Genomic DNA, 15575 nt, shown 5'->3' on the forward strand with positions numbered 1-15575 from the left:
GAAAAACCACATTTTTACACTAAAAAGTCAATCCTGATACTATTCACTTTACCATTTATTTTGTCCTTATCATTAAAACTCAAAGTTTTCAAGCCCTTTTCATTAGTTTTCCTTTACTTTTACTTTTATTAGAACTAGTGTCAACAAATGTGTTAATTTTATGTGCCTTAATACATGCAATTTGCATAGTATGACATGCTTTATTACTCCAAGACCCAATTCAATAGCCCAATACCCAAAAACGACAGAGACCTTGGTAATCAAATTGATCCAACGGCTGCTATAGACGCACTGGAATGTTGTAGAAGTATCATGGAAACTGAAATGGATAAGAACTAGGTTTTGAGTAGAAGCTTCTGGGTTCCGTGGATGTCCAATACCAGTACTAACCCCATCAATATCATCAACGTCGAGCTTTTAGTTGCTTCAAAATTGTTCACAGCAAACACAAAAAAGGAAGACCGGAGAAAAGAAACAAAAACAATGGCAGCTGATAGCATATTTGGGTACCCGTTCAGGCGCCTACTCTGGAGCCCTCCGGTTTTCCGTGAATGGTCAGGATCAACGGCCCTCATGGACTGGCTTGAATCCCCTAATGCCCACATATTCAAGATCAATGTTCCAGGTTTAATTATTTTTCTCCGTATTTTCCTTAAATGAGTTTTATAAGTTAATCTCATTTTATTCATCTCTGCTTCTAAATATTGTTATTTGGAATTAAAATTTATGTGTATCATATGGATTCTTTGCTCCCATTAGGTTTTTAGTGAAAATTAATTACACCTAATATGTCACCATAACATCTTATATCAATAACGCGATATCACTTAGAAACGTTGAAATACATGCCATCACTTTGTTGTTCAAATGTCACGGGTTGAGATTATTGGAGCATTGGTTTTTGGAATTTGCCTCGGTAGAAGTTTTGTTCTTTGAAGCTTTAATTCAACTAAAATTTATTTTCACTAGGGGAAGTGGATCCAACAATTCACAGTTTGTGACAGAGATTTTGTGGCAAAATAGGTTTTAGAAAAGAGGACATAAAAGTGCAGATAGAAGAAGGGAACATTTTGCAGATAAAAGGGGAAGGCGGGAAAGAAAGAGAGGAGGCTCATGCAGCAAAAGACACTGTTTGGCACGTCGCGGAGAGGGGGACGGGAAAAGGAGACTTTTCTCGGGAAATCGAGTTGCCGGAAAATGTGAAGGTGGATCAGATAAAAGCTCAGGTTGAGAATGGTGTTCTCACTATTGTTGTCCCAAAAGATTCGACCCCCAAACCATCCAGAGTGCGAAACATCAATATCACTAGCAAGCTCTAAGCATATGCATATGTATGTTATGTCATATATATGGTTCAAAAATAATGCTCTGAATGTGTAATGCATTGTGCTACAACATGTAACAAGGAGTATAATATATGCCGTCGTTAGAAATTAATTTTTGCCCATTTTTAGTTTTTTATACAAGCGATATTGGACGAGGGAATACAAGAGCTCGTTTCAACCAAGTTCAAACACAAGGCAACCAAGTGAAGCAAATTCCCTTCAAAACCTTGCAGCGGGCTATAGCAATAGCCTATCCCATCTCCCTCGGCTGTTGCAGTTGAAGAATCGTAACTTACAGAAGTTATGTTAGAAATACTTGGAAATTGACCAATACAAGTTCTCTCTCCAACTAAGATCAATAAAAGAGCTCTTTATCGACTTCTCGTCAAATGTAGAAAATGTTGATCGACTCACTCATATGATGTTCAAAATATTTCGTTACCTTCGACAAATAGTTAAACTTGTTGATTTTGATTTTTAGTTCTCTATGTTGATTAGAATATAAGTATGTTTATTTAACTTTATCACGCATTTTCTAAGACATATGAGATCTAGAGGGTTGTCTTTTATTCTGTTATCCTTTTGTTATTGTTTTTTAATTCTCAATAATATCGTATCTTTTATAAAAATAAAAAATAAATAAATAAAAACTCAAATATTTAAAAATCAAATTAAATCAACTGGGGGGGGGGGGGAAGAGGAATATTAATGGATCTGAATCGCTTTCCTAATTCTCCTATTAAAGTTTTATGACATTTATTTTAAGTAAACATACTCTAAGTTGAACTAAATCACCGAAGAATCAGGATAATTTTGGCTACTAAAGTCAAAGATAAGTTGACTTGGTATTTTCTAAAACAATAAAATAGAAATCAGTAGGTTTATAAAGAAAATTAGTTCCATATCCGAATTTATTTTTGTGACTTCAATTAAATTCCTAATTGTCAATAGCATATATATTTTTTAGGAAAAAAATAGCATAATTTAAAGAGAAACATGTTGGATTTTGTGGCTCAATACTTCTTGGGCCTTTAGTTTTTTGTCTCAAGCCCAAATAGGTTTGGCCTTTTGTTACCCATTTGAAAGCCACATGGCAGCTAGGGTTTGATTAAAGGGCACCAACCTTATATAAGGCAATTCATGTCTTTTGGTCAGTGAGGGGAGCAGAAACGCAGCGGCAGCAGATAGCAGAAAAACAGAGAGCAGTCGATAGAGAAGAACAACCGATAGAGAAGAAAATTGAGTGCTGCTGTTTTACTGTTCTCCATTTGTGCAATCATTCATTCAAAGATATTGTGCTACATTTTGTGGCTTATGGGAGAGAAGGATTTGGTATGTGTTTCTTATTCTCTATTTGTTCTTTGTATGAGTGAGAGTTATTAGGTGTATGTGGGATTTGGGTTTGAGTGTTGAACTCTATTTGTAATCTCCTTTTGATATTAGTGGAATTTCCTCGCCGTCTCGGAACTGGACGTAGGCTTACGCCGAACTAGTATAAATCCTTGTGTTATTTGGATTATTTGTTTTATCATATTTTGCCGTTGTAGCTTATTGGTTTCATATTTAACGTTTCCGCACAACAAGTGGTATCAGAGCTCTGGGTTTCGACTTGGGGCTTTGTACTAGTATGTCTATGAAACCTTCGAATATGTCGGTGAAATATGATATTGAAAAATTCAATGGGAGGAATGATTTTAGCTTGTGGTGGGTTAAAATGCGAGCTGTGCTAGTTCAACAAGGGTTGCTTAAGGCGTTCCAGGGTGTGGAAGCCTTGCCACAAGATTGGTCTGCTGAAGAAAAAGAAAACGCTTTGAATCGAGCACATAGTGCAATTATGTTATCACTATCTGATGAAGTTCTTCGTGAGGTGGATAATGAAACTACTGCAGCTGGTTTGTGGCTTAAGTTGGAGAGTATATATATGACCAAATCCTTCACCAATCGTTTGTATTTGAAGCAACGTTTGTACACTCTCCGTATGACTGAAGGTACACCTATTCAAAACCATCTTGATGAGTTTAATAAGGTTATTATGGATTTGAAAAGTATGGATAATAAAATTGATGATGAGGATCAATCTTTGATTTTGTTGTGTTCTTTACCTCCTTCGTATGCGAATTTTGTTAAAACTTTGTTATATGGGAGAGATTCTATTTGTATGGAGAATGTAAAAGCCGCTTTGAATTCAAGAGAGTTAAAGAACAAAGTATTTGGAAATTTGAATGATTCTCATTCTGAGGCTTTGATAGCAAGAGGCAGAGATAGGGAATATGGTTCAGGTAGTAATAAAGGAAATTTGAGATCGAAGTCTAAGACCAGAAACAACACATGCAACTATTGTCGCAAGGAAGGGCATTGGAAAGTTGATTGCCCAAAACTGAAAGATAATGCTGGTGCGAGTGCGAATGTCGTCGATGACGACTTCGACTTTGTTCTATGATGACAGTTGGCTATACCAGATTTGAAGAAAAAAAAAAGGGAATCTGGTGTTGTGGGTACTCTTAAATCTCTCCACTACATATGGAGATTTAAGAGTTTGTAAGGATTCTTTGTTATGATTTGAGAAAGTTTCTTAGTAGCCTCTATGTATGTTTGTGTTATGTTAGTTGCTCTTCATCGGTGTTTTTATTGTTTTGGATATTGGTATGGTTTTGCTTTTTTTGGTAAAGTTGAATTCAGTGAAGGCCAATTTGTTGAGTTATGCAAAGTTTGGATAGTGAGACACCACACTATTTTGGATACACCACGTGCAATGTGGAACATTTGTGTGGAACCCTCTTGTAGAAGGCAAGTTAAATGCTTTCTAACTTTGTTTGGTCTATGGACATTTGGTTGGATTTGTTTGCCACTGCTATTTGGTCTGTTGGTCTCCATCATCTGTAATTAGTTTTCTTGAAGACTCCAGTTGAGGTATGGTTTTAGATCTCCTGCTGATTATTTGAATTTGAAATTTTGGTTGTCCTGTTGGTGCTCATGTGATGATGGTAAACTTGAGTGAAGGGCATATTTTTGTATGTGGTATGTGAGACCTTGTTGCCAAATTTGTAATCAGTTTTGACTTGGAGAATGTGTCATGCTATGTGAATGAGTCTATTGGTGCAATTTAAAACCATGGTGTTTGTGAGCAAGTGGAGTTCGTTGTGTGTCCAACTTTGGTATGATGTGCTTAATCTTTTGTTGGTGATATTGAAGAATTTCAATTCTTCGTTTGAATCACCTTTTGTTTTGATCAAGGCACTTATGGTTTGCAAATTTGGAGAAGACGGTAGAGAAATGGTCTACTTTTGTTGGCTTTGGTACAATTTAAGTCGAGGTGGAGATCATTATGAGTATCGAGAGCTTGTGGAATTTGATTTAGCTTCCGTTGTCTCTAGTTCGTATTTTGGGTGCTTATGATGATTGTTGAGTCGACTCTGTGTTGCTTTCGGGAATTTCTCCAAGGTGGAGATTGTTGGATTTTGTGGCTCAATACTTCTTGGGCCTTTAGTTTTTTGTCTCAAGCCCAAATAGGTTTGGCCTTTTGTTACCCATTTGAAAGCCACATGGCAGCTAGGGTTTGATTAAAGGGCACCAGCCTTATATAAGGCAATTCATGTCTTTTGGTCAGTGAAGGGAGCAGAAACGCAGCGGCAGCAGATAACAGAAAAACAAAGAGCAGTCGATAGAGAAGAACAGCCGATAGAGAAGAAAATTGAGTGCTGCTGTTTTACTATTCTCCATTTGTGCAATCATTCATTCAAAGATATTGTGCTACATTTTGTGGCTTATGAGAGAGAAGGATTTGGTATGTGTTTCTTCTTCTCTATTTGTTCTTTGTATGAGTGAGAGTTATTGGGTGTATGTGGGATTTGGGTTTGAGTGTTGAACTCTATTTGTAATCTCCTTTTGATATTAGTGGAATTTCCTCACCGTCTCGGAACTGGACGTAGGCTTACGCCGAACCAGTATAAATCCTTGTGTCATTTGGATTATTTGTCTTATTATATTTTGCCGTTGTAGCTTATTGGTTTCATATTTGACGCTTTTGCACAACAAAACCTCGGTAACACTCGAAACTTATAGAATCATACAATAAAACATTTTTAGCTTGTTGAGGAATACAACCATTCCAAATATAAAAATTCTTGCAATGATGGCCAATAGAAGTAATGACATCTGCAGTACAATTAGCTTCCCTTAAGATGTGATTTCATTCCACCGAGTTGAAAACACCAGCTAACCATTTGATGTTTTCAACGATAGATCCATTTCTTTAGGGGACAACACATTTTCTCGGGACGGCCTCAACGACAATCTTCAAGTCACCCTCTACAATGATATTCTTAAGACCACGGATCCTGGCAAAGTTCAAAGCGCCTTGAAGAGCTATTGCTTCTGTGGTGGTGATAGTGTCCTAGCCATGGTGGTGAGATCCGGCAGCAGAAGGATTCCCCTATGATTTCTGATGATGAAGCTCGGAGCAGCAGAGTTCCCATCCACCGATCCATCAAAGTTGAGCTTGAAAAAACCCTCAGCAGGAGCCTTCCACTTAATAGGTTCTCTAGTGATTTGTGGTTTTGTAGCTTTCTCCTTCAAGTTTGCATTGTGAAAGTCTTTAGCAACAATGGCTGCCCCCATTACAGATGGGAAGGATGGGGTTTAACCTGTCCAAACACAAAACTGTTTCTATCTTTCCACATTTGCCAGCAAAAATAAGAATCTTTCAAAGATCAGAAAGCTCATCTTTATCAATGTAGGAAACATTATTTAACCAAACATTGATGTTACCAATAGAAGAAGGCGGAGAGATATTGCTGCATAATTTCCAAACTTCCTGAGCATGAGTGCAATAAACAAAGCGATGTAATTGGTCTTCATCAGCATTTCTACACAAAGCAGAAATAGTTTGCCCATTAGAATTGTGCTTACCAAGTCTTAACATTTGTGGAAAGTCTCTCTCTTACAACCAACTAAAATATTTAACTTTATGTGGAATATTGAGTTTCCAAACTTTATTTAGCAAAGTTTTGAATCCAAGTGGCTGATTTAACAGAGAAAGTTCTATTTGGAGAGGTTCCAAATAAAATCATCCTCCATATCATTTAACGGTAAAAGAATTGCCAGAATTTTATTTCCAACATCGCTAGGGACTAATTGAAGTATTAACTCCTTATAGTCCAAGTTTTAATCCAATATTACATCACAAACTTTTAAGATTCAAATTCAAAGAGTCTCTTACTTGATCTTGAATAAATTGGATAGACGGTAAGAAAAACTCAATTATGAGACCAAAACAAAATGTTTCGACCATTGCCTACTGTCCATCTCATCCCCTTTTGAATTATAGGCTTCAAAACTAAACCAAGCAGCAGAATGACTTTGTTTATATTTAGCACTCCAAAAAGTTTCATTCATTGAGTATTTTACCTTCACTATTTTGACCAACCAATTTTCTTTGTAAGTAATTATTTTCCAGGCAAGTTTAGCTATAAATCAAGATTAAAATTCTCAGCTTTTCTGATCCCGAGGCCCCTAAAGACTTGGAAGGCAAGTATCCTTCTTAGCCACAAGGGAAAAATTCGACTTTTTGTTCCAAAGGAACTTCCTACTCTCTCTGTTAAGAGCTTGTGTTAGTTTTGGGGCATTTTGAAGCAGGTCATAGTGTGATTCAGCATTCCACCTAGACTTGATTTAATGAAGGTAAGTCTACCAGCTCTAGAAAGAGTGTTGGCTTTCCAACCAGCTAATTTCTATTGAAATGCATTTGGTTTGATAATTTTTTTTAATGAAAAAAAATGACATATATTAAATAGAGTGACCACAGTTACACTCAATTCTCATATAGTCAAATAAGTAGGCTTTTTTTAGCCACCATAGGTATCGCTCTATTCCAAATGTGGAGCTCAATATTGAAAATCAGCACTAGTAATCGTGTTAGCCACAAAGTTTGCTTCTCTATAAACATGAGATCAAGAAATGCTACCCTAACTATCATGATAATCTACTGTTTTCTATTGGAACTATTTTCTTTTTTTTAAAAGATAACCTTCATTCATCATATAAGAGAGGGTTGTATAAGTGGGAGTAAGGGAGGTGTAGTCAATTTGGATTTCATAGGATTTTAATAGATTTTTTTTAAGTGACAAATTTCAAAGGATTTTAATAAATTTTACAATTCTACATGGATTTTGGCAGATTTATATAGATTTCCATATAGATTTCTATGGATTTGTATGGACTGTCTTCCATGGATTTCCTAGGATTTTCAAAAAGAAAATAATTTTGAGTACAAGAAAGAAAATAATTTTTGATGTCAAAAGAATTAAATAAAAAAGAGTGATTCCATCCCTTCAATTAACAAAAATTCAAGAAATTTCATTCTTCCTCTGCCCATTTTCCTCTCGTGTGCCTTTCAATGGCTTCCAAGGAGAGTGACTTCCAATGGTTGAAGCACCAAAAGCCAATAGTACCGAAGAAAATTTGATACATAAAGCCCCAGCTTTGACACGAAAAGGTGAAGCTATTTTCTATGAAATTTTAAGTGAGTATTGAATTTCTTAGAAATGTTGGGTGAAGCTATTTGTTAAGTTATTTTCTATGAAATTTTAAGTGAGTATTGAATTTCTTAGAAATGTTGGGCAAGTTGGAATATGGGCATTCGAAAAAATGGAGGTTTTAATTGGTTTCTATGAAGTGTGTTGATGCACAATACCGGAGGGGTCTTGGAACAACGTAAATCCGACCGTGAATCTGCAAGAAAGTAAAAAACACAAAATGTATCGTGGTTCACCCCAATGTTTGGGCTACGTCCACACTGATATTGTATTTCTCTGTTTGTGAGAGGATTGTAAGGGTGAGTTTTTCCTGTATGTGAGGATGAGAGCCTTGTAATGTGAGAGTGAGGCTTGAGGTTTGTGAGGGTGAGGAGGTCCTTTTATAGAATAAGGGCTCATCACTTATTACATATTTGCCCCTTCATTCATTACATAATTACATTTGAGTCCCCCGAGTATTTTTACGAGGTCTAAATACTGAGACCCTAAGTATGGTACAAACAGTAGTCCCCCAAGTCTTCAGTCAACAGAGTATTTTGGCTGGAGACTTGAAATTCAGTCCATGTGTGGGCCGAAGTAACTAGATGTCGTCTTGAACTGATACTCGATATGAGGCGGTGCTCAATATGAAATGATGCTCAACTAGAAGTAGCACATGTTGCGAGGCTGCTCGGTTTGTGGCTTATGTTGCCTTGGTTGGCTCGGCTTGTGGCGTTGAAGATGAGGGAGTTCCTTTTATAGATCGCTCCTCAATACATAAGTGATGGGTGCTCTCTAATGAAAGTGAGGGAGCCTCTTTTATAAAATAAGGGCTCGCTCCTCAATACATAAGTGATGGGTTATGAGTGATGCTCGCAACGAGGCGGTTGCTCAACAGGCGGCGACGCTCTCTAATGAGGGTGAGGGAGTCCCTTTTATAGAATAAGGGCTTGTTCCTCAATACATAAGTGATGAATTAGGAGTGATGCTTGCGGCGATGTGGTTGCTCAACTGGCGGCGATGCTCTCTAATGAAGGTGAGAGAGTCCCTTTTATAAAATAAGGGGTCGCTCCTCAGTACATGAATAATGGGTGCTCTATAATGAAAGTAAGTGAGTCCCTTTTATAGAATAAGGACTCGCTCCTCAGTACATAAATAATGGGCTAAGTCTCCTAAGTATTTTTCATGAGGCCCAGTTGAGGCCCAATAAATGGTACATAATGTAGTCCCCCAAGTCTTAAGTCAATAGGGTCTGCTGGCTGGAGACTTCAAATTGAATCCATGTATGGGCCGAAGTGGCGGTTGTTCGGAGGCGGTATTTGTATACCCTGCATTGAAGCTTTGTAGGTGAATCTTTGCAAGTGAAGCTTTGAAGCTAGAGCTCTGTAAATGAAGCTTTCGCAGCTGGAGCTTTTGTAAATGAAGCTTTTGAAGCTGGAGCTCTGTAAATGAAGCTTTCGAAGCTAGAGCTCTGTAAATGAAGCTTTCGAAGCTAGATTGACATGAGTGATGCTCATGAATGTTTATGTTGATTGAGTGATGCTCATGGATGTTAACATGAGTGACGCTCATGAATGTTAACATGAGTGATGCTCATGAATGTTGACATGAATGATGGTCATGAATGTTTATGTATGATTGACATGAGTGATGCTCATAAATGTTTATGCATGATTGACATGAGTGATGCTCATGTATAATTTTGGAGTACTGGACGTACTTTTGATCACCTGGTTGGTGATAATAGCGGCAGGCTGCCGAATAATTTTGAAGTACTGGGCGTACTTTTGATCACCTGATTGGTGATAATAGCGGTAGGGTGCTGAATAATTTTGAAGTACTGGGCATACTTTTGATCACTTGGTTGGTGATAATAGGGGCAGTGTGCCGAATAAATTTGGAGTACCGGACGTACTTTTGATCACCTGGTTGGTGATAATAGTGGCTGGGTGCCGAATAAATTTGAAGCCATAGGGCCTGGCTCTTTTGGGCATATGGGTCTTTGCCCTCCACATAACTGTGAACACGAAATTTTCCTGAAACGAAAGAGACAAGAACAACGTGCACAAAATAATGTTTGTATTTGATGATTTTGGGTTACAATCTCTCTCAAATTTGATCATCTGATTCGATCTCCATAAGGTGTTGATTTGTGGATGTGCGATTGATCCAAAGGGCCGTTGGGCTTGATCTAAGGATGAACGTTCTTCAAGGGCCGTGGGCTTGATCTTGAAGGTGGATTTGAGCGGATCTTCAAGGAGCCATTGGGGCTTGATCTTGAGGATGAGCGTTTCTTCAAGGGTCGTTGAGGCTTGATCATGAATAACGGTGATGAACGGATCTTCAAGAGGCTTTTGAGGTTTGATCTTGAAGAACAGTGATGAACGGATCTTCAAGGGCTTTTGGGGTTTGATCTTGAATTGGTGGAAGTTCTTCAAGGGCCTTTAGGGCTTGATCTTGAAGGTGGAAGTTCTTCAAAGGGGTCGTCGGGGCTTGATCTTGGAAGAACGATGAACGAAGAACGAAAAAGGCTTTCTTGATTCTTCGGGATGAACGGATGATGAACGATGAACACTTTCTTCAAGGGCCGTCGGGGCTTGATCTTGAATTAGTGGAAGTTCTTCAAGGGCCTTTGGGGCTTGATCTTGAATTGGTGGAAGTTCTTCAAAAGGGTCGTCGGGGCTTGATCTTGAAGGTGGAAGTTCTTCAAAGGGGTCGTCGAGGCTTAATCTTGAAGGTGGATGATTGTTGATCCAAGGGTCGTCGGGGCTTGATCTTGGAAGAACGAAGAAGGCTTTCTTGATTCTTTGGGATGAACGGATGATAAACGATGAACACTTTCTTCAAAGGCCGTTGGGGCTTGATCTCGAATTGGTGGAAGTTCTTCAAGGGCCTTTGGGGCTTGATCTTGAATTGGTGGAAGATTGTTGATCCAAGGGCTGTCGGGGCTTGATCTTGGAAGAACGATGAACGAAGAACGAAGAAGGCTTTCTTGATTCTTCGGGAACCTGGATGCTTGAGAGCTTCGGAGTTTCAGAGCTTCAGAGCTTCAAGGTGTAATATGAATTGGTCCTCTCAAATGCATGAAATTGGCTTCTATTTATAGAATTTTCCAAGGCCTAATTTTGAATATAATATTCCAGATGAAATAAGTCGTTTCTGCCAGGTGTTGACATGTGTCCTGTTTGATGACTTTTCTGACTCATTTCAAATTTTCGTCGAGTCACACGCTACGTGTAAAATTTATGTAATATATGAGCGTTGAAACTTTGATTTATCGGTCAACATTTATTTACCAAAATTTCGATGTCTACAATAACATTCTAGCCCATTATTTTGGGCTTGCCTTTTTTTTTATAATTATTATTACGCTCTGATGGGGTTATACAGATGTCTTCGAAAGATAAGAAAAATAAATCATATCATTCAAAAATAAATCTGACCCTCTGCTCAATGGGTCATGCCCATAATTCCCTTTTCTACATGCCATCACCACCGCAATTATGTTTGCTTCTTTTTATCTTCTTTTGCTTTCTACTTTCGTTTCCCACTCCATTTCCAAACATCCTTTTGCTTTTTCTTTTCTCTTTTCTTCCCATTGCAGGTTTACAGCATGGGGTTTGGTCAGCAGGCATGATATGCTCCTTTTATTCCTTGTTTTTGTAGATTTGTGTGCCTACTATCCATAGCTTTTCTGTGGGTGGTCGACAAAGTAAAGAAAGCACCAAACGCAATTATCGAATTGCTTCAGCTTTCAACTAAAGAAAGCATAATTCTTTCGTTTCTCTCTCTTTCCAGTAAACCCAAAGAACTCACGCTACTCTGAACGTGCTTCCACCGCAAAATCTCCACCAAGAAATGAGGAAGGGTTCAGGTAGGTAGTTGAAGACGCTGATGACCAAGTTATCGTTTGTCACAACATCGATCTGAGGCCTTGGAAATTGCCCATTGATTAAGATCCCTTGTCACCATATGTGACTTTCCAAGTGAAAAATCTATAAGGGTCTTCACCATTGACGCCATTGACGAGAAAAAGAACCAAGAAAATGGAAAAAGAAAGAAACTTGCTGTCTTTCATTTTTTTCTCCAAAACCAGAACTTACTGAAAGAATGTGGCTTTGTTTATAAAGTAGATCTAGAGAGAGAAAGAGATAGTCAAGTAGAAATGGTGAATACCAAATCTAACCATGAATCTTTCTCAAACAATCTCTTTCTATGTTTACCAATGTGGTGCTGCTTCTGTGCTTCGAGGTCTCCGTCCCGGTCTTGAGGACGTACACTAACGACTTTATAGCTTCGTCATTGGTGATTATTGCCTTGTTCGATTCGTGCAGTGAGAGGTTAAACAGCATTGTGATGGCGTGCTCCTGCGTCCACGGATTGCTGCACCGCAACAGAGAAATTAGAGCAGGGATGGCTCCGGACTCGCCAATCAAGACGCGATTGTCAGCTCGGTTCTTCGCTAAAAGCCTAAGCTTGGCCGCAGCAGATTGCTTCATGGCATGCGACGACGATTGGAGGTCTTCGACGCAGATCTTGACCATCGGTTGAAGATCCTCCAGCAAAATGCTTTCGATGGTACAAACAAGAGATACCCAGATGAGGAAATGCAACTGGAGTTACTGGGTTTTTGGTGGCTGTGCTGGGTTTGTGGTACCAGAGGTGGATGTGTGGTTTCAATTCTCTGGGAGAGGTTCTTCTGGAGTGTTATTATTGTATATAGAACGAGGGGAGAGACAGAAGCGAACAAAAGAGAGGTTGAAAAAGACAGGGATTTGAGGAGAGAGAAAGAGAGAGTCTAGAGAGAGAAAGACAGAGATTGGAAGAGCCAGAGAAAGAGTCTTCATTTCTTCATTTTTGAGATATGGGTTTTGCAGTGACTTTGGTTCCTGGGTTTCTGCAGATTCACAGTGGAGGTGAAAAAATAAAGGAGAACCGACATAACTTTTCGTATCGATTCCCACAGATGGCACCAAATGTTGATGCACAAAACCGAAGGGGTCTTGGAACAACGTAAATTCGACCGTGAATCTGCAAGAAAGTAAAGAACACAAGATGTATCGTGGTTCACCCCAATGTTTGGGCTACGTCCACACTGATATTGTATTTCTCTGTTTGTGAGAGGATTGTGAGGGTGAGGGCTTCCTGTATGTGAGGATGAGAGCCTTGTAATGTGATAGTGAGGCTTGAGGTTTGTGAGGGTGAGGATGCCCTTTTGTAGAATAATGGCTCCTCACTTATTACATATTTGCCCTTTCATTCATTAAATAATTACATTTGAGTTCCCCGAGTATTTATACGAGGTCTAAATACTGAGGCCCTAAGTATGGTACAAACAAAGTGGGTTTTGGAATTGGAATATCAGTTATGATATTGGCTTGGTCAATTTTGATGATTTGAGTGTGAATGGATCCAAAGGGCTGCCACGAAATTCTTGCTCTACATCTTCTCTGCAATCACCTTGGCCTACTTGCAATCCATCACCTTGGACTTTGTTTGTTTATAGTTTGAACTGTGAGGTTGAAGGCGATAGTAAGGAAAGGAGGGATAAGGAATAATGATTGGGGGGGGGGGAGGGTTGGATTCTTGATGCTCTTTGGTATATATGCCACCCACCTTCAAATCCATCTAAATCATTCCTTTATTGAAATCCTAACAAATCTTTGATATTTTCACTACACTTGAATTTAATTGTATTCTTTACAATTGTAATTGACTACTCCTGGATTTTGATGTATTTTCAAAATCCTTTTAAATCCTAATTTGACTACATTATGATTTCAAAGTCCTTTAAAATCTTTTTTTTCTTTCTTAAATCTAATTGATTACATCCGGATTTTGAAGTCTAGTAAAATTCTATCAAATTCTAATTTGACTACACCCTCCTAAGATTCTCTTCTCTGCTAATTTTTCTCTCATTTCCTCTCCTCATATTCGAACTGTTACAATTAAACTATGTCAATTTGTGTTAACTTCTTTATAGAGAACTAAAGGCAAAACATGTGAGAGAAGCAAATAGAAAGGAGTAGGGGAGAAAATTTCTTCTAAGCACTAGGGTAAGACATAGTATAAATCATTCGCCAAAAGAAAAAAATATATATATACATATATAAGTATGATAAATTTAGTTCAACAGCTACAAATAGGGAACCTCTCTAAAAGTTATAATAAATTTAGCTGTTGGATCAAATTTTAATGGTTTGGATGAGTGAACTTGGTAGAAGGAATTTGAAGAGGATCCATTTCCATCCTCATACGACTACAAACCTTTTCATCCTTGGTAATACTAATTGGCCTGTGACACCTGTCTTGGTTGGTTGGCCTCTTATGGGGTTTTATTTGTTTAAGTTTATCTTGGGATATTTTTGTTATTTTAATATATTGACCAAGTGCTTAGAGTATCATAATTATAAGGCTAAATTACATTTTCATACCTCAGGTTGGGGGCATATTTTAATTCCTTACAACATCTTCAAAACATTTCACTTTCATACCTTAAGTACTATTTTATTTCAAAATAATACATTCGTTACATTTTCCATCCATGGATCCGTTAAGTGTTGACATGGCTGCCACATATATGCCACGTGGCTGCCAAATGTGTGCCACGTGGCAAAAAAAGTAACTTTTTTTTTCTTTCTAAAACTTGAATTTTCTCAAAAAAAAAAAAAACCCATTATCCCTTCCCCCATCAACCCACATCCCTGAAGAACCCAAAAACCTACAGGAGGAAGAGGGAGGAAAAAAAAAACCCCCAAATCCAGTTCCCCACCTGCAAGAAGAAGAAGAAGAGAAAAAAAAACTGCAAACCATTTCGTCCCCCCCCTCAATTCCCCACCTGCAAGAAGAAGAAGAAGAAATAAAGGTGAGGGAGGAAAAAAAACCCAAACCCATTTCCCCACCTGCAAGAAGAAGAAGAGGAAAAAATAAAAAATAAAAAAAAAACTGCAACCCCCCCTGCCCCCCAGTTCCCCACTTGCAAGAAGAAGAAGAAGAAGAAGAGGAAGAGGGAGGAAAGAATAAAAAATAAAAACCCAAACCCATTTCCCCACTTGCAAGAAGAAGAAGAGAAAAAAAAAAAAACAAACTGCAACCCCACAACCCCCAGTTCGTCGTCCCCACCCCCTAGTTCCCCACCTACAACAACAAGAAGAGGAAGAGGAAGAACAAAAAAAAAAAAAAAAACTGTAACCTAGTTTCCCCCCCCCCCCAAGTTCCCCACCTGCAACAACAACAAGAGGAAGAGGAAGAAAAAAAAAATGCAACCCAATTCGTCCCCGACCACCCCCCCCGGTGGGACCCCGCAACCCACCTCCCTTGCATAGAGACCCCGAATCACACCTAATCTCTGGTGGTTTTGTGGTAGATTCATCTTGAGGATTTTGAGTTTCTCGAGTGGGATTTTTTAGGGTGGGTGATGGGGGATTTTTGGGAGGGGTGATGAGGGATGGAAGAGAGGGGTGGCTCGGGTGGAATTTTGGGGTGGGTAATGATGGGAGAAGGGGGTGGGTCAGGGATGGGTTTTTTTTATTTTTTTTTTGAAAATTCAGGTTTTTTAAAGAAAAATTAAAAAAAAATTGCCACGTGGCAGCCATGTAGCTTATATGTGGCAACCACGTCAGCACTTAACGGATCCATGGATAGAAAATATAATGGATGTATTATTTTGAAATAAAATAGTACTTAAGGTATGAAAGTAAAATGTTTTAAAGATGTTGTAAGAAATTGAAATAGGCTC

General features: G+C 38.5%; 2 protein-coding genes and 1 long non-coding RNA gene across 3 annotated transcripts; 2 read left to right on the forward strand and 1 right to left on the reverse strand.

The window, feature by feature from the left end:
- The first annotated feature begins 290 nt into the window (after positions 1–290).
- LOC103444228 (15.7 kDa heat shock protein, peroxisomal-like) lies at positions 291–1437 on the forward strand. The gene is made up of 2 exons (XM_008383151.4): positions 291–625; positions 1024–1437. Exons 1-2 carry the CDS (start codon positions 370–372, stop codon positions 1317–1319), a joined length of 552 nt encoding a protein of 183 aa, XP_008381373.3. The 5' UTR covers positions 291–369; the 3' UTR covers positions 1320–1437.
- An 893-nt stretch (positions 1438–2330) lies between these two features.
- Positions 2331–5841, forward strand: LOC139188018 (uncharacterized). Its single transcript, XR_011571095.1, has 2 exons — positions 2331–2657; positions 5568–5841. It is a non-coding gene; the product is annotated as an uncharacterized lncRNA (long non-coding RNA).
- Positions 5842–11654: 5813 nt separating this feature from the next.
- On the reverse strand, positions 11655–12381 carry LOC139187914 (U-box domain-containing protein 12-like). The gene is made up of 2 exons (XM_070804536.1): positions 12024–12381; positions 11655–11728 (listed from the first exon to the last, which is right to left on the reverse strand). The coding sequence occupies exons 1-2, from the start codon at positions 12379–12381 to the stop codon at positions 11655–11657; spliced, it is 432 nt and encodes a 143-aa protein (XP_070660637.1).
- Between the last annotated feature and the right edge of the window lie 3194 nt (positions 12382–15575).

Source organism: Malus domestica, chromosome 09 (genome assembly GCF_042453785.1).
Source record: "Malus domestica chromosome 09, GDT2T_hap1".
NCBI lineage: Eukaryota > Viridiplantae > Streptophyta > Magnoliopsida > Rosales > Rosaceae > Malus > Malus domestica.

Bases quoted from the DNA above. Each gene is read 5' to 3' on its own strand.
- LOC103444228 (XM_008383151.4), top strand. From the start codon at position 370: ATGTCCAATACCAGTACTAACCCCATCAATATCATCAACGTCGAGCTT. The intron at 626-1,023 runs GTTTAATTATTT...GTGGCAAAATAG, and splicing joins ATTCAAGATCAATGTTCCAG to GTTTTAGAAAAGAGGACATA.
- LOC139187914 (XM_070804536.1), bottom strand. From the start codon at position 12,381: ATGGTCAAGATCTGCGTCGAAGACCTCCAATCGTCGTCGCATGCCATG. The intron at 11,729-12,023 runs GTTAGATTTGGT...CTTGGTCATCAG, and splicing joins TTGTTTGAGAAAGATTCATG to CGTCTTCAACTACCTACCTG.